The sequence below is a fragment of the Pongo pygmaeus genome, chromosome 11, assembly GCF_028885625.2.
Source record: "Pongo pygmaeus isolate AG05252 chromosome 11, NHGRI_mPonPyg2-v2.0_pri, whole genome shotgun sequence".
NCBI classification, from domain to species: Eukaryota; Metazoa; Chordata; class Mammalia; order Primates; family Hominidae; genus Pongo; species Pongo pygmaeus.
In genome coordinates, this window is record NC_072384.2 from 20,113,755 (window position 1) to 20,136,470 (window position 22,716).

At 38.7% G+C, this 22,716-nt stretch overlaps 1 protein-coding gene across 1 annotated transcript in view; it reads right to left on the minus strand.

Moving 5' to 3' along the window:
- Positions 1 to 3,829: 3,829 nt before the first annotated feature.
- The window catches only part of CNTNAP5 (contactin associated protein family member 5), an 874,937-nt gene continuing 856,050 nt past the window's right edge, over positions 3,830 to 22,716 (minus strand). Inside the window, exons 22-24 of the mRNA XM_054478744.1 lie at positions 21,960 to 22,178; positions 13,563 to 13,634; positions 3,830 to 10,998 (exon numbers count right to left, since the gene is read on the minus strand). Coding sequence (XP_054334719.1) covers positions 10,802 to 10,998; positions 13,563 to 13,634; positions 21,960 to 22,178 — 488 coding nt within the window. The 3' untranslated portion in view covers positions 3,830 to 10,801. The remainder of the gene's footprint in view (positions 10,999 to 13,562; positions 13,635 to 21,959; positions 22,179 to 22,716) is intronic.

The window sequence follows — 22,716 nt, forward strand, 5'->3', positions numbered from 1 at the left end:
ATAAGAGCTTAACACACAACGAAGGGTCCTGGGAGAGAGGGACAAGATGTCACAGTCTCCAAACCAAAGTGTCAGGGAAGTAAGAGCTGCCATGTCTGCCCTTTCACAGAGAGCATTCTTGTGCACTTTCAGCTGATGGCATTTCTCCTCCACGCAGGTGAAAGATGTGCTCTAAGACAGGTTTGAATTCTCTAAGGCCCTTTCCAACAGTTAGAGTGCTTCAGAGGACATGGCTGAACTGGATTTACCTTTTCTACCAGTCAGTGCTGTCATTAGGGCTCCTGTTTCCTCCCCATGGAAGGATTTCACATTCATGGACTTGGCTCTCAGCAACCCCTGTGTGTTGGTGTCAGACTGAGCTCAGCCATTGTTCTCATGCATTCAAAATGCTTTTCAGCCTGGCCTCTGGCTCAGAGGAGCAGGCGCTGTGAGATTATTTACCTGATAAGAGTTAGGCCAGGAAAAGTTTCTTTTTGAACCACCATGAAAATTAAAATAAATGCATATCGACTTTGCAGTGGGCTGAATGTTTGCATTCCCCACAAAATTCATACACTGAAAATCCAACCTGTAAAGTGAGCGTATTAGACAGTGAGGCCTTCTGAGTGTGGAGCCTTCATGAATGGGATTAGTGCTCTTGTAAAATAGACTCAACAGAGCTCCCTCTTCCACGTTCTACCACATAAGGATGCAAGAGCAGACGGCCTGAACTTGCTGGCACCCTGATCTTGAACTTCCAGACTCCAGAAATGTAAGCAATAAATTTCTCTTGTTTATAAACCACCCAGTTTATGGTATTTTGTTATAGCAGTTTGAATGGGCTAAGACATCCTTTACAAATGAGTATTTTTAAATAACTTTAGTTTTTTTTCCCCACATACTGTATGTCTGCTTGGACTAAAAGACATCTTTTTCTCCTCCTTTAATTCATTGGCCTACACCAAATGCAGGGATGAAAAAGAGACCACAGATTAACATAGTCCTTCATGAACTTCCCATTTTACTCTGATTCTGCTATGCGACTAGAATCAAGCTCATGATGAAAGAAGGGAGAGAAGCTAACATTTTTTTCTGAGGACAGGAATATTGTTTAAACACCTTTTGACAACCTAAAAACACTCATATATGTACCACAGACTATCCTAAGCCCTTTACAAAATTAAACTAATGGTATCCCTATAACAGCCTTATGAGGAAGATGCTGTTATTCCTATGTGGTACTATGCCCAGGTTGATGATAAGGCCACTAAGGAATATGATTGTATTAGTTTTCTATTGCTGTGTAACAAATTACCACAAATTTAATGGCTTAAAACAAAACAAAAAAATACAATAACGTCTTTTGGGTGACGAGGAATTGAAACTCGGATATGAGATGAGAAGGCACTTATCCACTTACTATCCTTCAGCTACCAATTAAAAGAGTTAACATTTTGCCTGAGCATGGTGGCTCACACCTGTAATCCTAGCATTTTGGGAGGTCTACATGGGTGGATCACTTGAGGTCAGGAGTTCGAGACCTGCCTGACCAATATAGTGAAACCCTGTCTCCACTAAAAATACAAAAACTAACTGGGTGTGGTGATTCGCTTCTCTACCTCTGGAGGCTATTCGGGAGGCTGAGGCAGGAGAATTTCTTGAACACGGGAGGTAGAGGTTGCAGTGAGATGAGATCACGCCACTGCACTCCAGCCTGGGGGACAGAGTGAGAGTCTGTCTCAAAAAAAAAAAAACAAAAAAGAAAAAGCAAAAGCATTTTAAGTCATGACTCTGTCCAAAAACTTGTAAGGCCAATTTCTTTGCTATCACCAATTATCACAACATTTCTTTTAAGATAATTGATTCATTTCATTATTTAGATTCACAACCTTTCTTTCAAGGGAGACATCTCAAAGGCTCTTGGCATATGATTTATTAAAGGTCACAGACCTAATTTATGGCAGAGCCAGAATTAGACTTATTTCTAGCCCGATTTGCTTACAAATCACGATTGACCCCCTCATGCTGAACTAAGCATGATTGCCTTTTCTATGTCTCACTTTATTTGATTCTGTGTGATATGTGTGTTTATTTCCTATAGATTAGAATATGATAAAAAAATTAAGCAGTGACACACAGCATTGCAGAGAGCCCCTGACCATGTAATCTGCTCTGTGGTTGGTGTGTGTACATGAGCTCATTCAATCCTCAGGATCTGTGAAGTTGTTTTGGTTTGGTTTTATTTTGTTTCCCAATTTTTATCTGCAAAATATAAGGGTTATATTGGTTAATTTATTTCAAGTCACAAAATTAGGGAAAGGGGTTTTACGTTATTTGAGCCCCAGTCTTCCAGGCTCTGATGTTCACGTGTCTCTACTGCTCACAGGCCCTGAGCCTTGTTCCACGCCTCCCCGGCGCTTCACCAACTTTTCATCTGACTCTGATCATATTTTCTCCCAACTTCTTCATTACATGGCTCTAGAAAGGGTCATCAGTGCCTTAATCTTGCTAGGCCTGTGGCTTTTATTTATTCTCACCTGCCTTAGTTTCTCAGTAGCATCTAATAACTCTCTGCTTCCTCCTAATGAAGCACTTTGTAGTCAGTGCTCCAACTGACTCACCTGGTTTTCCTCATTCTTCAGTGAACACTTACAGGTTCCCTTGTGTAGCTTATCCTTCTAGAACATCCATTGTTTCTAGATCTATGTCCTAGTTATACTCCTGCCCTAGATGATGCCAACACACACATGCAACAGCCAACCTGTGTGCATGTGTGTGTATGCACACATGGCCGTGTGTGTGGATATACCTATTCATACGTAGACATATACACATCTCTCAAGTGTCTGCGAACCAGACCTCACTACTGAACTGCAGACATGTACCCAGCCACTGACCTTCCATCCATACTTGCTGCCTAGTTAAACCTCAAACTTAACAAAATCCCAAATTAAACTTGTCTACCCTTCTCATTTTACAGCCACCATTTTCCAAAACAAAATAAAACAAAAACTCTGCCCCAATATACTCAGGTGCATAAGCCCCAAATCCAAGCTTTCTTGATTGTTTTCTCCCCCACACACTCTCTTTCTGATCCACCATCCCTGTTGTTTCTGTCCAGACCCAGCTACTGCTAGAATCTTTGCTACTACAGTGCTAGTCTAAGCCAGCACCACCCTCCCTCAGGCTTTTGAAATGGCCACTAAGTGTTCTCTCCACCTCCTCTCCTATCTTGCTATCATCCCTTCTCCAAGGGACCATAAACCAAGTTAGGTTTTTCTTAAGGGTAAATCTGGTAGTGTCTCTCTTCTGTTTAAATTACTGTCAGTTTTACATTTCTGTGTGTGTGTGCTGACTACCTCATACATAGAAGGCTTAATAAACACCACATGAAGTGGGTTCTGTTTCACAGCAGTCTTTGTTTAGTCTCAAACACATAGGGTTAAGGTCCTTTGTAAGAAAAAGATGTAGGGCAGGAGGCAGAAGAAATACAGTTCCTGTGAGTGGGCACTGATGAGGGTGGAGGAGAGTCTGAAGTTTCACATGGGTAGCTGAAACCAGGGTGGCTCCAGAACACTGAAGCTGACATTGACTGAATTAATGAGCTTGCTCTTGTATACATTTGAGCCAGGTGTGTTGCCCAGGATAACTCAGCTCAGTGATGAGTGAGCCCAGGACAGCACTTTAAGCCATGCTGAAATCAATAAACCCAGCCAGTGGGAGTTTTGAGTTTCTCCAGCAACCCCACAGGTCATGTTGTCTGCGAGTTAATGGTCTAAGGAATGAGAATGGGAGCTAAGGGATTAATTGCTTGACTCTTCATTAACTCAAGAAAACACAGCAAGGCACATTTGTCTTCCACACAAAATCATACAAAATGTTCTCTTTATTAAATATACATTATTTACAGTTCGTCTTTCTTCTGTACAACAATAACCATAGAAAACAAAGAAATCTAAGGCTAACTTTTATTTTTTCGCCATACAGTATATTAAGACATGTTACATGGTCTACAAAACTGACTTGGAGTGAGGCAACACCACTTGGGATTTTGTTTTAGGAACAAAAATCAGAAGATAAAAAGGAAAAGGTAGACTCCAGCATTTCCACAAAAAGATGACCTGTTTTGTGCTTTTACCATAATAAAGAGTCTGACATATGTGTATTTTTGCGGGGAGGGTATTCTGCAATTTATTATTTGTTGAAATACCCTCCCCACTCTTTCTCATTCCCTGAAAAGGAGGGCCTGAACATGCCATCGGAAGACTTACTTCCCATCTGAAACAGACACTGTAATGCTCTATCTTAGGAATCAGCAAACCATAACCTATGAACTAAATTAGTTTTTGTAAATAAAGTTATATTGGAACATGGCCATGGGTATTCATTTATACATGGCTGCCTTTCTGCCCTAGGCTAGTGACTAAGGAAAATGTTAGTCCAAGGCAACACAGGATATCAGGAGGCCTGTCAACTGCCAGATTCAGAAAGAGAAAATTCTTGGTCTTCGTCCTCACTAAATGCAGTCTCTTTGTCAATATAACTATGCTGCTTTAAGCAAAGTTTGGTGTTTTTCGCAACAGTATTTAAGGCAGGACAAGGTTACACAGGTTGATACTGCCTTTCAAAGAGAATAGACTAGGTGAATATTTCATGTAAAAAGTTTGGGATAGAGGCTGACTCTAACGGGAAAGTATGCCCAGGCTGACGCCCATTAATATTTTCCCTTCAAGTTTTCTTGAAAGAGAAAGCCTTTCAAAGAGTCTGTAGGGGAATGCATTATTCCTATTGCATATCCAGCACTTTGTTCAAGTTCTCTGAAGATATTTCTGGCATCTGAAGCATGTAAGACTATGACACTCATTAAAATAAGACCAGGCGTTAATCACTAACACAATTATCTTCACCTTTGGTCTTGGCTTGGGACTAATCTCCTAATTTTGTCGTATTTTATAAAGGGTTTCCTCATGTCAACTGGAAGGACTGAGAAAAAATAGTGTTCCCAGAGGGTGTTAGACGGTAGGTCCCTGGCGGTACTCGTTGTCATGGCTGGGACACTACACTCCTTCTTACAGTTATGGTATGCTTATTCATGTCAGGATGAATGGAAGGAAAAGAAAGACACTGGATGGATTCTAGAATCTGAGGACTTCCACTCACAGGGGCTCTGATTGATAATAGACCTAGGGCAGTTTTCTGACAGTTTCATTTCCTGAAAGTTGTATCTGGGTGCTTAACCTGGGCAGGTTAGGTAATTATAATAATAGTTCTAAAGCACTCTGAGAAAATACTGAAAAACAATTTAAAAATTGAAAAAAAAGGATGTGACTGAAGAAGTGTTGGAAGGTAAAAAAATATCATGCAAACGTGAGTAAACAATTATTCATGCAAAGCCCATGATATTGCCTCTTTCCCTAATGAGTAAGACAATGATCCAAATGCACTAAAGAGACTCCTGAGGAGCCACGAAAGCGGAAAGGCTGCCACCACTGATTCATGGTGGAAGCAATGGCCTTCCTCACCTCAGACGGCCACCAATTACTGCCACCGGCCCCTCTTCCACCTCATCAAGTTCGCAGCAGGTGTGGTTGAAACCAAAACAAACTTTTGCATTAACCTCTGTTCATGTCTGCTCAGCCAATTTGTAGACTATAAACATTACATAAGACAGACATCTAGCTTACAAAGTACAATATTTCACTAGAAAATGTGCTTTTCTGTTCTTCCTCAGAGTACCTTAGTGTGAAAGAAGACAAAATAATCACTCAAAAATAGCAAACCAGTTAATTATTAAAACCTTATATGAAGGATTCAAATAATTGTCAACATAAAAGAGGAATGCTTCTCTCCCTACCAAACAGATATGTATGTAGAATGTTCAAGAGAAAAGTTGAATAACAGCCCTATTTGTACAAAGTGTGCACGTGTGCGTGTGTGTGTGTTGCACTTTTTCCCCTTTAGGTGGTTCAAATTTGGAATTTGTGAAGGCAGAGCTGAGAATTAGAGACAATAAAAATCTGCAGAGTAGATGGTTCCACAAACAAGACTATGAAAGAGGGGATAAAAGAAGAGGTCAAGAAAGACTCAAGAACAGTATATAGAAATAATTTAATTACAGTATGTGTATTTTAAAGAAAACATGTTCAAACTGCATGAGAGACACAAAATAGCACTCAGTTATCCTCCTAGACTTCTGAAAGTTTTGAGTTTGCCTGCATCTTCTTCCATTAATCACCTTTGCCACCTTCAGAAACAATGAAGTCTGTTTATTTATTTAGTCAATACATGACCTGTAGGATAATTGAGGACTAAGTATGTCCAAGCCTTTTCATTAAGGAAGAATGAGTGGCAGAACCATACAGGTATCCCAAAGGCCTTTTGGTAGGCTGCTGCTGCAATGAGGTTTTGATGGATGGTAGCTATGGGGAAGCTTAAAGGAAGATAGGGCAGTTGGTGAACAATCTGTCAAGACCTTTCCTTTCCTAAGAAAAAATTAAACAGGTCTGATCCTCATCTCCCTGGATATCTTGGACTGGATAAGTTGGCTGTGCTTGCACCCTCCCAGTGCAACTCTTCTAACTCAATTAACTTCCTGCACAGAGGGAGCAAGTAGGACCTTCAAGACAGGAAATATTCACTCAGGCTCAGAGGTGAGACCTCACATAAATGGACAACATTTTTTAGTCAATTACTGATGAAAGCGTAGACTTCAGTTAGGTTCAGAAATTTTATGTAGAGTCAAAATGGCTCATCAGGACTAAGGAGGGTTTTAGGAAGAGCTGGACTACAACCAAACCACCTTCAGGAATATCTGGAAGAACAACGGCATGCAATAGGTCATAAACACATGGCTGTGGAAGAACTGAGAAAAGGGAAGGAGAGGGGCCAAAGTGGACACTCTTAGGTCCAACTCATGGGAGGCAAGACTTTTGGAATCCCCCAACCTGACCCGAAACAAGAATGTAGAGAATTCAGCCTCCCCAAATGTCTGGCAGAGACAGAGACCATCTATTCTTACTGTTCCTAAAAGTCAATCCACCTCTTTCTACAGAAATCTATATGCATTGATAGATATCTACTTTGAAGAGGAGAAACAAAACAGCTTACGGAAGGTGGAAGCAGTAATTTAAAAAATAACAGATATTTCCCAGAAATTTACCTGTTTCTTTCAGTCTCTGGCAGATGTGTTACAAAAATAATTGTGCGGGAACTTGTGCTGCATTCTAGGACACTTAATGCGTGGCCCTGTTGCAACAATACATGCCTTGCCTGCTAGACTTTGAGCTCCCCAAGGACAAAAACAAGGTGTAGTTTATATATGTTCACCCAGTGCCTAGCACGGCACTCATTGGCATTCCATAAATACTTCACGAATGAAGAAAGAAAAACAATCTCTTTATTTTGTTCTATCCTGCTCTTGCTACCCATTGGTGGAGATGGGTCTGACAAAAGGTAGAAGTCAAGTTAATACCATCTCTGTTATTACTAAGGAGAGGAAAAAAGTTGTTTTAAAATATCAGCCCTAGGATCCTTAAAATCTTCTGCATACAGCAGAGGGTAAAAAGAAGAGGCAAAGCTAGTCATAAAAATATGTCTATAGAATTGACAAATGTCTATTTCTCCAGACAAATTTTCATAAAGATGGCAATTGAGGCTATACATGCAATAAATGATGCAGTAGGATAAATATATTTTAGAGTAAGCAAATATACTGTTGCTTACATAAATAGATTTGTTTGGTGGAAGAAAATGTCAATGAAACAGCCCCATTAAAATGTGAGATTTCACAAGTACTTTTGGCTTTACTGTAAAGTGATCCATATTCCATAAGATCTTTTTGTAAACAGCAGTTATTGAAGGCTGAGGGTTCAAGTGGAAGAGATCATGGTGACCCAGCTGGTCAGAGCATGTAGTTGGGAAACCTGAATGTGGTAGGAAAAAGAAAAAAAAAAAAAGTGGTTAAAGAGAGATTAAGATGCTTTCAAACTCTCCTTCGAGATGATAATTGCAGAAGGACTGAAACACTCACACAATTGAACAATTACATAGAACTATATAGATCTTGGTACCACTGAGGAAAGACAGTCAGAGTCAGCACGATTTCTAACTGTAAATTACATTCTACTTTGGAGGGTACGGCTCACTTGCATTTCATACATATCTAGTGAAAGTTAGTGTTCTCTGGGGTTACGAAATAATTCAACCCTGTAAAAATAATTATGCTTTAGCCCTGAGACTACTTATAGGAGTGGCGTGCAGATGGCACTGTCCTGGCATCTACATTTAGGTCTGTGGTATGTACTGTGCATGGAGTCTACATATGTGAGGAAGATGCCAGTTGATTTTGTAGTGCCATTGTGGTCAGGATAGAGCTTCACAGATTCTTCATCCTACAGGACAATCTACAAGCATATATACTTAGATGAGAAAATCAAATACTCTGAGTTAGCCTTTGCTAGTCTCCGTTTCTTCTATTAGCACTGTGTCAGCAAAATATAGTCCTCACTGTTCGAAGATTGAATAATGAAGAGTTCCAGCTTTATTACTCATACCTTCCTTTGCCTTTCTATTTCATTATTGGAGCTGCTTCGGGCTAAACCCACTACACTTCATGGTGACTTTTATTTCAGGGGACAAAGGAATATATAGCCAAGCAAAAGGCTGATTTATATAGCCTTTTTATGGAAATAGAAAATTCAAAAGTGAAAATTGAAGAAAGGGAGGAAAGGGCAGGGGAAAACAGTGTTTAAAGATCCTTCATCTTACTAAAGAATCATTCATCTTGTTAAAACTAAAAGGAGAGAAATTGTATCATGGTTAAAATCACTTTAAAATAAACGTACTAGCCAAAAGATATGTAGATGATAAAGCGATTAAGCTCAAATCCACAGAAAATTTCAAGGAGGGAATATGCATTTAAAACAACATCTTAAAACAGAGAAATATGATTGCAAACTAAATCCTTAACTCATAAGCTCTGAAACTGAAAGAAAAGCTGTGTTTGAAATGGAATGAAGCAACTAAGTTCCTCATTGTGAGAGGCGAGAGACAGTGTACCCTAAGCACAAGTTGGAATGTCTGCTAAATGTCAAGGATGGCAAATAGAGCTGTGGTCATTGTTTTCCAAATTGAATCTGCCTCATAAAGAGAATCAGCAAGTATTTTCCACACCTAAGATTCATTACATGAGCATTTCCAGCATCTTGGAGCATTTACATTGTTTTCTCCTTACCTTTTTCTCCAAGATGGCCCAGGACAAAGAATGACGCATATTGCCACCGAAAAATCATTAAGATCTTTACCGCCACCCCATGGATGAGCTCAAGGTGCCTTCTTGAAGGAGTGACCTTCAAGAGTGTTTTCAATGCTTTGTTACCAAAAGGGGCAAAGACCCTGAAATTTGTCACCACCTCTTTTGGGAGTTTAAGCTTATAAAAAGATGTTTGGAAGGGTCTTTATGTATACAGGGTATAGCAGATTTGAAAATGTGATACGCTACACAACCTAAGGGCTCCTCTGAAATCAGGAAATGCTGGTTAGCCAGAGGTGACCATGTCACTTATGTTAATGCATCCTAAACCTCTTGGAGAATAGCTTGATGTTAAAAAATGTGAAACTTGCAAATTTGAATTAACTGTCTTCACCAGGTCTTTAGTGAGTGAATGGAAGGGAAGAATTCTGTTTGGTATTTTTCTTCTTTCATGCAGTTTTTTTTTTCATTTTTTCCTGATTTAATTTTTGTTTTAAAGCTGAGTTAAGATGGTTTAGGCGCTTTCATTGAACCAGGTACTATTTTAAACTTTTATTTCAATTTCTTTATGCCGTAGCAACATATATGTGTGCGTGCGTGTGTGTGTGTATATATATGTATATACACGTGTGTGTGTATATATATGTATATACACGTGTGTGTATATATATACTCACATATATATATACACAAATATACACATATGTGTGTGTGCATATATATATATATATCTCAGTATGATAATCAGGAATACCTAGCTAGCATTCTTACAAAATTGGAGGAGGCATTTTGAAGATATGGAACATCTACTTCCTGGAAGCTTTCTTGTTACCTCCTAATTTCAAGCTGCTATTTCCATGCATCGCCTAGCTTTATGCTATCGTGTGCTGTCCCAATGTGTTGGCCCCAGGAGAGAGTGGTAAGAAAGGAACAAAGTAGTTTTGCTCACTACTATCAGCAATCATATATTTGAAAATACTCAGGGTCTAAGGGTCATAGTGAAAAAGGGTGATGAGTTAAGGCAAGGGATTGCTTATGGTAAAGAAAGTAAACCACCACAAACCAAATCTCTCTTACTGCATTTACAATGCCACCAAAGCAAACTAGGCCTCTAGGTTCTTCTCTCCCTGCCCTGGGTTCCCTGGTAAGAATAGACTTGAGATGGGGAGGATGTCAGGAATGACTATCATGTGCCTAAGAGCTCAGGTTCAAAGCAAGCCTGAAGTGCCAAGTGGTTGCAAAACTGAACAATGCGTTTTAGAAACTGGAAGTACAGAACTGAACATGCAGGAGTGCACACATGTGTCTCTTCCTTGTCTTGAATGGTGAAATCAGTCTCTTGAGTGGTCATTTTCACCCGATAGGTTCATCAGAGAGGAAGGCAGTGGCCATGGCTGCCTGGTCTCTTGGGCTGGATCAAGGGAATTGATGCTATGGTGGATGCAAGTATGTTCCAGAAAAGACATGGCAAGCAGAAAATAAAGAGAATGACCAAATCAAAAGACAGGAGAGAAAAGGGGGAGGAGATAATTGAACAGCAAGAAAAAAGAGTAGTAGGAACCCTGCAGTTTCTCAGATGAAATATTCCCGTTTGCACTCGCTCACTGTGTTTTGCAAGTCAATATCATTTCTGAAGGAATTGTCCAAATTTTCTGGATATTCCTTCTCCTTCATCTGGCTTGTACGATGTGACTGCTTGTGCTGGTAGAGGAACCGGATCATGATGCCGATGATACAGAAGATGATGAATATCACCACTGCTATCACCCCTGGAGAGAAAGGGGAAGGAAAGAGAGAAGGAAATCATCATGAGTCATCTGCTCAGGAGAGTGGATTCCCGCCAGATGAGGAGAATGCTTAGGAGAGAAAGCAAAACAAAACAAATCACACAAACACAACTCTGCCACCTGCCCAGAAACAAAGACCTTCTGAAAGGCCCTGTCTTCAATTACTATAAAACCTCCTTCTTTCAGACTAACTGGGGGAGAGAGACAGTTTCAATCATAGAAGGTTTTTGTTTAAAGAACTGAGAATACCATCTTATACATATGGAATTGGACTAGCAAGGGGTTTCTTTGTAAATTTTTCAAGTCTGCTATAAATAATGTGTCAGAATAATTTGTAATTATCCCATTTTTTGTCACCTCACAACTAAGTATTTCAGAGTTACTTTAGCATCCTAGAAAATGGTACTTAAATATCTCACATCTTAACACATGCTCTCCTGATGTAAATTTGTTTTATGTTATATGTTTGTTTTGCTAAAACATTTTCATTAATAATGAAATGATCACTATAAATTTAGAAGATTTTTACACTACTCTGAACTCTGTTAAACTAAGGCTCATTCAGTGACAAGACGCCTCTGTTCTTGAGAAACTCAGAGTCAACTGAGATGGCAAACTTCTGCCCAGGCCCATCAGATTCCCCCTTACTCTGGCTGTGTGTGATTTAACTGGATTATGTTGCAAGCGATTCTTGCTTACCCTAAGATCTCACCCCTACCTTTGCCAGGAAGTCTCTTAGAACATGAAAGGCAATATCAGCAAAGGAATAGTGAAAATGTGGAAGTGGCAGATGTGTCTCTGCATGAATGTAGTATTTCAGCATGAAAATATTTAAAAATATGTAATATAAGCAAAGAATTTACTTGTAATAAGTTCTATATTTTGCTGTTTCATTTTTCTAAGGAGAGGAGATATTGAGGAAAAGCGTCTATTTTAGAAAGCTATTTTTGGACACAATGCATTATGATTTACAGAAGCATGGACATTTGTAAGTTTCATACACGGATTGCATGTCTTCCACCAATTATTTGTAGAACTGGGGCCATGATTAAGATTTATTTTTATAAATATATATTCCCAAGTCATTTTGTTGCATTTTCTACAACTGTGTTAGAACAAATAAGGGTAAAATCACCTAAGTTAGCAAGTCTATGAATAAACTGGGTGGTAGTGAGTGACTCCCATGAGTGGGTTGCAGCATTAAGAGATGAAATAGGAAACTGGTTCCTACTCCTTCAATGCATGGGATAGTCAGAGTCAGCAGCTGTGCAAGCCTCCAGGAATTTTCCTAGGGGGTCAGATGACTTTCCTGTCTTTAAAGAGACTCACAGAGCATGTAAATAGCTGGAGAGGAGTCAGCAGTCGCAGAGGTCTTTTTTTTTCCCTCTTGTCAAATGGGAAATTATTGAAAGAGAAATAGGCACAAAATTCTTTCCCACATTTCTCGATGCCAAACAAAAATTAGGGTGGACCAGCTTCTCTGAAGCAGTAATTCAGGTCAGAGGTTTTAAGAACTTCCTTAAGGAAAGGCGTGGTTTTCCTTTCTTCATGTTATCAGGAGTGCCCCTCTGTGCTCCCATAGCCATTTTTACCTCCTCCCTCAGAACAGCCTTCACTGGTTTTCTTGTTGTCTGTTTACCCATCTCCTCGCTGGCTCATTCATCCCCATATTCCTCTACTTAGCACAGAGCCTGACCCATAGCAAGGCTCATTAAATATAAGCTAAATGGAAAGATACTGCAGGTTTTTAAAAGGGAAACTCCATCTGCCAAGGATCAGTTCATCTAGGCTTCCAGAAGGCAGGGATAGTGGCACCTGCTAAGGTTATGTTTCTCAGATAGAAATGAGTTTGGTCTTTCACAGGCATCTCACATGAAGCAAAGCTTGGGAATCATTCTGTGTTGGTAGACCCAGATGGAAAAATCAAGCCACAGCAGGAGGAAGCCAAGCTGAAGCAGAATAAAAAAGTGGGGAGGCCAACAGGCAATGAGAAAATGGAAAAGCAGGAGAGCTGAGCTCACAGCAGAGCAGACAAGGTCTGCATCTGTAACCATATGTGCAGTGAGATTTGCAACTACAGTTCTGTGGGCTTCACCCTGCTCATTAGACCTAACCCAAATCACTTGGTGGGGAATACGCAACAGGACTGCAGCTTCACCCATTGTCTGCCTCAGCATGGCTTCTTCCCCGTATTTAGTTTTATTGGTTTGCTTTGTTTGCATTTTAGAAACAGTGAAAACTGTATGAAATGAGCAGAATGTGAGCTGCTGTCTGTAAGTAAATGCTCCAGCTGTTGACTCAGTGCTCAGCTGCCTCATGAATCAGTGGCAAGATGAATCCGCAGAGCTGCTGGTGTCGGTAGAGGGTGCCTTTGATCATTCAGCACACATGACTACTCATGAAAAGCTCACAGTCTTGCAGATAATGTAGGGGGCTCTGAGTGCCATAATTAAGGATGGCTATAATTAAGGAAGACTTCAGATAACTTTCTCCAAAATACAGGATCGTTTATGTTTTTTTGCATTCAACAACAATGAATTGTTTACCGCCGATGACTGCCGAATCACTTCGAACAGCATTTGTGAGTGGTTCCCGCTCATCTGTCTTCCCAAAAGGATCTGAAAGGAGTAAAAGACATGGGACTTTACTTCTTACTCAAAGCACTGACAAGAAGCCTACAGTGTGGCCCACCTGGAATGAAACACCTGTGCATTACACCAGGTGCCCTCAAATAGTTGTGAGTTGACATGTTGCAAGGAACTCAAAAAACATGCACAAGCAAAAAGCATTTGAAGTGCACTGCTCACACCCCATAGTTCAATGGCCCTGTTTGTTTATATGCAAGTTGTAAGATAAGGGGCTGAAACAGAGGATGGTGGTATCCTGCCCACATGCCCTCACCCTGCTCCTAATGTCCCTGTTGCCTCACTGGACAGTTCCTATTCCTGTGCATGACGCCCTGCTCTGCTTGAGAGTTTTCTTCAGATGCAAGAGGATCCTGAGTTTATGGACAGTAAAGAACAAAAGTGCTGGAGAATTAACACCTTCAGGAGCAGGCCTCACTGATGAGAGAGGAATTGTACTGTGTATACAGTACCATATATGATATAAGAAAAAGCATCAAGTTTAAGGGTACACAGGCCTTAATCTGCATCTTTGCTCTGTTGTTTGTTGGTCTGGTGACATTGAGGAAGACCTCTTTTTAAATATAAATTTGCACATGTATTAAAGGAGAGTAGTAATACCTATATGTGTGTATATAATGCATGCTAAATTTTCAGGACCTCGAGGCTACTACACACTTATAAGTAGCCACTATTATTATTATTGTTGTATCATTTGATCATTGGAAAATGACTACAACATGAGTATTATTGTTCCCCTTTGACAACTAAGGAAACTAGATTGAAACAATCAAATAACACGTCCAAAGTCCTACAGATCATTCATGGAAGAGGCAAAATTCACACCAAAGCTATCCAACTACTGCACTCAGAGTCTTTCTATTACTCCTCTCTGCTGCTGGAAAAATACCAAGATTGGTGATGTGCAGGCAGCGACAGAACTCAAGCCCCCATGTGACATCATTAGTCCTGTCATGTGTCATTTAAACTTTCTTCTCTGTCAAATGGTAAAAATGATAGTCTTTGCCTTAAAAGGTTTTGTAAGAATTATACAAATTAATATATACGTTTTTACAACAGTGCCTGATGCAATGTAAGTGCTCACTAAATCTTGTTTCTTCTTATAATTTTGCTTACTGTTAATTACATACATCTTTACATGTGTATAAACATGCACATCCTAGTCTCACGAGTGGGACATCAAGCTTCCTAATGAAAAAACCAAGACACGCACTTCTTCATACCACAGCACTTGCCACACGGCCATGTAGAGACACACATGAAAGATGTTTGGTAAGTATGTATTGTGTCTTCAAGTGAACGGAGTGTGGCAGTTTACGCATTTGTGGTGTACAGGGGTGGCCTTTTCCTAGGACTCTCGAAATTGGAGCAGAAACAAATCAACATGAGAGAGAGGCTGATGGGGTCAAATGGGAAGGATATTGTAATTAAAGAAGGTGCTGGCCATGGAGCAGGTATTCAGAACTGGTGACATTGATAAGGCGGGTCTGGTGGAAAAAACTTGGAGTTGGAAATTGATATTATTAATCATCTCTGTACACCTGGATGACCTACATACATGCATACATACATGGAGAAGAACATAGGCATATATATATATATGTCACCAATTGATAACAATGGGGGATGATGATGATAGTGGCTGTTAGAGATGGAGAGAGAGCAGGCAGACAAAGAGAAGGTGGAAAATGAGAAATCAGAGGAGGCAATAAAAGGGGGAGAGAGAGAGGGGAAGAGGTATGGTAAAAGACAGGTAGAAGACAAGGAGGAAAGAAAGAAGAAAGAAAGGGAGGGAGGGAGACAGGAAGAGAGGAAATTCAAAATATTTAGTTATTAGATCTCCTGTATCACACTGTCCACTGTGCTTGTTATTCTTGTATATCCCTGTGCTACTCCACCTACTTAAAATGCCTCCTGCTTCTTTATAAATACAGTCATGTGTAGCTTAATGGTGAGAATATATTCTGAGAAATGTGTCGTTAGGCAATTTTGTCGTTGTGTGGAAATCATAGAGTGCACTCACACAATCCTAGGTGGTACAGCCTATGACACACCTAGGCTGTACATGTAGTATAGACTATTGCCCCCAGTCTACATGCCTGTATAGCATGTTGCTGTACTGAATACTATAAGCAACTATAACACATTTGTGAGTATATGTGTACCTAAGCATATCTAACCATAGAAAGCGCAGAGTAAAAATATGAAATTTAAATAAATGCTACACCTGCACAGGACACTTATCATGAATGGAGCCTGCAGGACTGGAAGTTGCTCTGGGCAAGTCAGTGAGTAAGTGGTGAATGTCCAGGACATTACTCTACACTACTACAGGCTTTATAAACACTTTACTCTTAGGCTACACTACATTTATTGACTTTTTTTTCTTTCTTTAATAATAAATTTGCCTTAGCTTACTATAACTTTTTTACTTTGTAAACTTTTTTTTTAACTTTTTTACTTCTTTGTCATAACACTTAAAACACAAATATCATACAACTATACAAAAATATTTTCTTTCTTTATATCCTTTTGCTATAAGATTTTTTCTATTTTGAAATTTATTTACTATTATTTTTTACTTTTTAAACTTTTTTTCCTGAAAACTAAGACACAAACATACACAGTAGATCAGGCTTACACAGATTCATGACATTAATATCACTGTCTTCCACCTCTTCATATTGTCCCACTGAAAGGTTTTCAAGGCCAACAATATGCAAGAGGTACCATATGCTACCATAACAACGCCTTCTTCTGAGTTATTTCCTGAAGAAAATGCCTGAGGCTTTTATTGAGGAGTAAGTTTATACCAGAGTCACCACAAACATGTGGATAAGGCGTTGTACTAGGACCTTATGATTGCTACAACTTCATTAGGTCACAGAAATTATTCAGCTCCATTATAGTCTTATAGGACCACTGTCTATGCAGACCATTATCTTTACATGGTACATGACTGTATTCAAATCTGAATCATCCATTATGGTTTATTAGATCATGGCCTTTTTCTGTTTTTTTTTTCTTTTCTTTTCTTTTTATTGAGACTGAGTCTCGCTTTGTCATTTAGGTTGGAGTGCAGTGGTGTGATCTCAGCTCACTGCAACCTCTGCCTCCCAGGTTCAAGCTACTCTCCTGCCTCAGCCTCCTGAGTAGCTGGGATTACAGGTGTGCACCACCATGCCCAGCTGATTTTTGTATTTTTAGTAGAGACGGGGTTTCACCATGTTGGTCAGGCTGGTCTCAAACTCCTCACCTTGTGATCTGCCCTCCTTGGCCTCCCAAAGTGCTGGGATTATAGGCATGAGCCACTGCAACCAGCCTCATGGCTTTTTTCTCTTACTCTGACTTACAATGGTTTCTCCCTTATTGAGTCTAGGTACTGCTTTTAACATTATTAACTAAAGTAATAACCTTGGTTATTACTTAACATTGATTTTACAACAGATTTCCCCATTTCTAGCAAATTTTGCTAATGATACATTAATATACATTAACCCAGCTTGTTAATTCTAACTCTCTAATATTTATTAAAGCTACAAATAAAATACATCAGATCTAGTATGATGACAGCTTCAGTAACATGACTACAAAAATTAAAAATACCATGCCTATATCCATGTTAAATGGACACCTTCTACAAAGTAACCCTTGGGGTAGTTATTCATCTATTTCAATAGTACTTCTCTCTTCACAGTGTGTCTAAATTGTCTTTAACAATTTTAGAGCTATCTTTTAGTTTTAACTCCCATCTCAAAAAAAGAATGACTCAGCTTAAATGTATCTATTTATATCATATATAAAGATCTTGAACCATAAATATAGATATAGATATAGATCAAGATCTATATATTTTATATACTCTATATCTCTATATTATATATTATGTATATATTATATATATTCTATATCTATATATCTATTCTTATAGAATAGAATTTATTATATATTATAATAATATAGACAGACATAGAGCAACTATCTATATCTATCTCTATGAAATATCTATGTATATATAGAGATAGAGAGAGAGCTAACATTCCATAAGAACACCTCATTATTGAAAAATGTTGGACTTGCATGCTTGCACCTCATGATTTACCTGCGAGGGGTTTTCACTGATTACTAAATATGCTACACTCTACAAGAAATTTGAACTTTAACTTACATATTTCCTTTTGTAATGGTCTTCTGTCTTCTGAACATTGCAAACCCTTCTCCCTAAGCAATTGCCATAACAAGATTATTTATAAATTTATCATTAGTTCATCTAAAATACATTTGCTGCTTTTTCTAGGTTCCATACAACCCAAAAGCTCTGTTCATATCTTTCCTTTAGCATTGCTCACACTGTATTATGATATAGTGCCGGGCATCCAATGCCGCATCCTAATTCCCTGAACCATTGCCTTCCATCATCTTTACAGATTTCTAAAATTAGGGACTTTAAATGTTTCTTATTTTCTATTATCTCCAGTAACTATGGAAGTTAACACTGAGTAGCTGCTTAAAAGACGTGTGATGAATAAGGCAACAGGAGAATCACAAGAATCCCCTGAAAGACAACTCAAAATCAAATATGATTTTTATTCTTCAAATATGAAGAATCAAATGGTGAAACATAAAACAGTAAAGGAGTGGGCAATACATTGCTGGAAGAGTAGATAGAAGTATTTAAATATCCTACTCAGGTTACCAAATTTGTTAAAAAATTTATTTCTCAATTTTTACAAAATATTGGACTGGGCACTACAGATCTCAGGCTAAAAGTCTTGGCTAAGAGTCCTGCCATATAAAAGAGAGTGCGTGTTTCTCAATATATTTCCCAAGGTATTAAAATCCCCTTGACTTGTTTAATGCAATAAGATGTCCCAGCTTTTATCTTCCTACTAAAACATCATGACCTATCACAGACCACTGCTGGGGGAATTGTGCCTGTAATAGAAAATTACCATGGCCCAGAACCCTTCAACACCTACCACTAGTGTTCTTAGTGTGTGCTGGGAGGCAAGGGGAGGGTAAAACAATACCATGGTAACCTGGGAGCTTTATCAAACATCTCAGACCTAGCCTCTTCATCACCACTACTTGCAAAACCCATATTTTATACCAATATTAGCAGCAAAATCTGAACAAAATATATATCCCATGGATTTAGAAAAAGCATCCTAGAAAAATCTGACAATACCCCCTCACCCATATACAAACCACTTTAAAGCATAATCAGAATGAAGACACTATTACTGTTTCTATCTATATTATATTGACCTGTTGATACATGTTGATGTCTTGGTTTTATCCCAGTGTATTAGTCATTTTTTTAATCAGTATTTATGATGCTTTGACATCTTGAGGATCTTGCTGGCCAGGGAGACACTGCCCCTCTCAGGGCTAGCTAATTCCTGGAGATAGCAAACAACATGCCTGCAAGCATGCATTTTATACACAAACCAATCAGTCCAGAGCCCATCTCCCCCACTAATTCATTTATCTAACTCACACTCACAACCCAGTATTTCTCTTGCCTTAAATCACTCAAGGCCAAGTATTAGATAACTAGAGACCACCCCTGTAGCGCAGATCCTGCCCACATTATTCAAACTATCCAATTCTAACTGGCTCAAGCTTGCCTACCTGGTTCACCCCATTTCTTCCCATGGAAGCTGCAACACAGCCACCCCACCACACTTTACCCTTTCTCTTTCTCCCTCCTGACCAACCCTAGCACTTCTCCATGTGGCTCTGAGTGCTAGAATGTATCTCTTTTGCTTGAGAACTGTAAGAAATAAACTTTTCTTTCAAAGGCAGTCATCTCATGCCTGTCACCTTATCATACCTGATTAAGACAAAATCCCAGATACATTTTCAGGCACTCAAAATGACAGTGACTAAGAAAAGATAGAAAAGGCACTTAAATATAGTAGTGAAGCAGAGAATGTATGGATGATGGTGCTGTGGATTTTTTCTACTTTTAAGAAAGTCTGATTTAATTTATTTTCGTTATATATTCAGAAATAGGATTCGAGTTTTAATATTTTGACAAACCTCTCTACTCTTTTCCATAATGGCTGTACCAATTTGCCTTCCCACCAGGAGTGTACAAGGGTTCCATTTTCTGCATTTCCTCTGCAACATTTGTTGTTCTTGTCTTTTTGATACTAGCCATCATATTATCAGCTGTGAGGTGACATCTCATTGTGGTTTTGATTTGCATTTCCCTGATGATCAGTGATGTTAAGCACCTTTTCGTGTACCTATTGGATGTTTGTATGTCTTTTGTGAAAAAAAAATAAAGCCTATTCACATCCTTTGCCTATTTTTTGAAGTGGTTTTTTGAAGTGGTTTTCTTTTTTCTTTCTTTTTTTTTTTTTTGCTATTGAATTATATTAATTCTTTTTATGCTTTGGATACTAACCCTTCATCAGTCATATGGTTTAAAAACATTTCTTTTTCCAATTCTGTAGGTTGCCTTTTCATTTTGTGGATTGTGTCCTTTGCTGTACAGAGGTTTTTAGTTTTATGCAGTCCCATTTTTTTAATTTTCACTCTTGTTGACCATATTTTTGGTGTCATGTAAAAATATATATATATTTTCAAGACCAATATTAAGGAGATTTTTCCTTATGTTCCCTTCCTGGAGTTTACAGTCTCATGTCTTATATTTAAGGTTTTAATCCATTTCAAGTTAATTTTTATATGGTGTAAGATAAAGGTCCAATTCTATTCTTTTCATGTGGCTATTCAATTTCCCCAGCACAATTTATTGAATAAGCAACATTTTCCACATTATGCATTTTTGGAAATTTTGCCAAAGATTAGTTTATTAAATAAGCCTGGGTTTATTTCTGGCTTCTCTATTCCATTCTATTGGTCTATGTGTCTGTTTTATGCCAGTATTATGCTTTTTTGATTACTACAGCTTTGCAATATAGTTTGAAATCAGGGAGTGTGATGCTTGCAGCTTTCTGCACTTGTGTTTACTGCAGTGTTATTCACAATCGCCAAGATATGGAAACAAACTGTCTGTTAATGCTTAAATGGTTAAAGATATTGTGGCATATACACACACAATTGGAAATTTTCAGCATTAAAAAAGATAGTGCCATTTGTGACAATATGGAATAACCCAGAGGACATTATGCCAATTTGAAATAAACAAGACACAGAAAGACAAATACTATATGATATATATGGAATCTAAAAAAGTCAAACTCATAGAAACAGAGAGAACGGTGGTTGGCAGGGGCTGGTGTGTACAGGAAATGGAGAGTTGTTGGTTAAAGAGTACAAGCTTTCAGTCAGAAGATGATAAATTTTGGTGATTTTTTTTGTTTTTTTTTTTGAAACAAGAGTCTCACTCTATACCCCAGGCTGGAGTGCAGTTGCACGATCTTGGCTCACTGCAACCTCTGCCTCCCGAGTTCAAGCGATTCTCATTCCTCAGCCTCCCAAGTAGCTGGAATTACAGGTGCCCGCCACCACGACCAGCTAATTTTTGTATTTTTAGTAGAAATGGGGTTTCGCCATGTTGGCCAGACTGGTCTCAAATTCCTGACCTCAGGTGATCCTCCCGCATTGGCCTCCCAAAATGCTGCAATTACAGGCATAAGCCACCACACCCAGCCCAAATTTTGGTGAACTAATGTACAGCATGATGATTACAGTTATTCATACTGCATTGTTTACTTGACATTTGCTAAAATAGTATATCTTAAGTGTCCTCATCAGATGTGCGTACACATACACACACACACACACAAAGGGTAACTGTGCAGTGATGTGTTGATTAATTTAATTGTGATAGTAATTACACAATGCACATGTTTATCAGACTATTACATTTTACACTTTGAAAATACATAATTTGTATTTGTCAATTATCTCTTAATAAAGCTAAAAAAAGTTTATTTTAATCACATGAATTATCATGTTAGTTCAGGAACCAGCTTGCTGCCTCCCTGTTCTTTAAATACCTCAATTCTCAGAGCAGTATCCATTTCAACAGTAGTGACTATGTATACAAACACACACACATGTACACAATGCATTATGTACGTGCATAATAAGCAAAGTACACAACTATGCATTTAGTTTTAATTACTCATCATATTAAAAATAAAACTACATCAAATATATGTAAAATCACCCATGAAATATCAGTCATAATTTTTAACCACCTGTTATTCTACAAGGTAAAAACTGAGTCACATTAGCCAACCCTTTAATCTGGAAGCTTCTTGAAGACACCAAAAGTAGTGCTAGTGACAGAAGCTCCCTTGTGCATGCTCTTGAGTGTACCTGATGAAGAATGCACCGTGGTCACTGCATTCACATCTGAGTCCACCATGAAGCCACAGCTGGATTCCATCAAGGTCCCATGGACAGTCACAGGCGCGATGGTGGCATGGCGCAGGGCAGCCTTCAGTGGTGCTATGTGGTTGTACTGGACGGAAGACATGCATCCAGCAAAACCCATGGCATTTGCTTTAGCAACTTCAGAATCCAAACCAAGATTCTCTGCAATGTAAAAGATAATCAGAAGTCCTTTACTTTTTTGTTTCTTCCAAATTATATGCTGGGTCCTCTTTGAGTAGTATCTAAAATTACAGAAATTACCTTGTTATTCTTTGAGTAAAGAAAACCCTCCCCTATCTCTCTTTATCTCCTTTCCCCACCTCCACTCCCAATGCAAGCATCAATATATCAACTACATTTCACAGAAAATTGTCAGGGCCATCTCTGCTTTGAGATAAAAATTTCCCAAACTTCTAAATTTTCATTCATGTATTTTATGAACTGTAACAAAGACAATAAATCTGTTCTGTACTTTAGGTGTTTTATAAAATTTGTATCATTATCCCCATCATCATTTATCTTTGGATACTGGTGATTAGTGCAAGCACCCTATGATGTTCATTACAACACTTCACTAAAAAATGTAGCAAGAGAAAAAAAATAAAGAGGTAGAGAGATTAGAAGTCAATGTTGTCCTTCCAAAGATTTATTGTGTAAATTATTTTAAGCCACCTGTGTAGACTGACCTTCTATTCAAGAT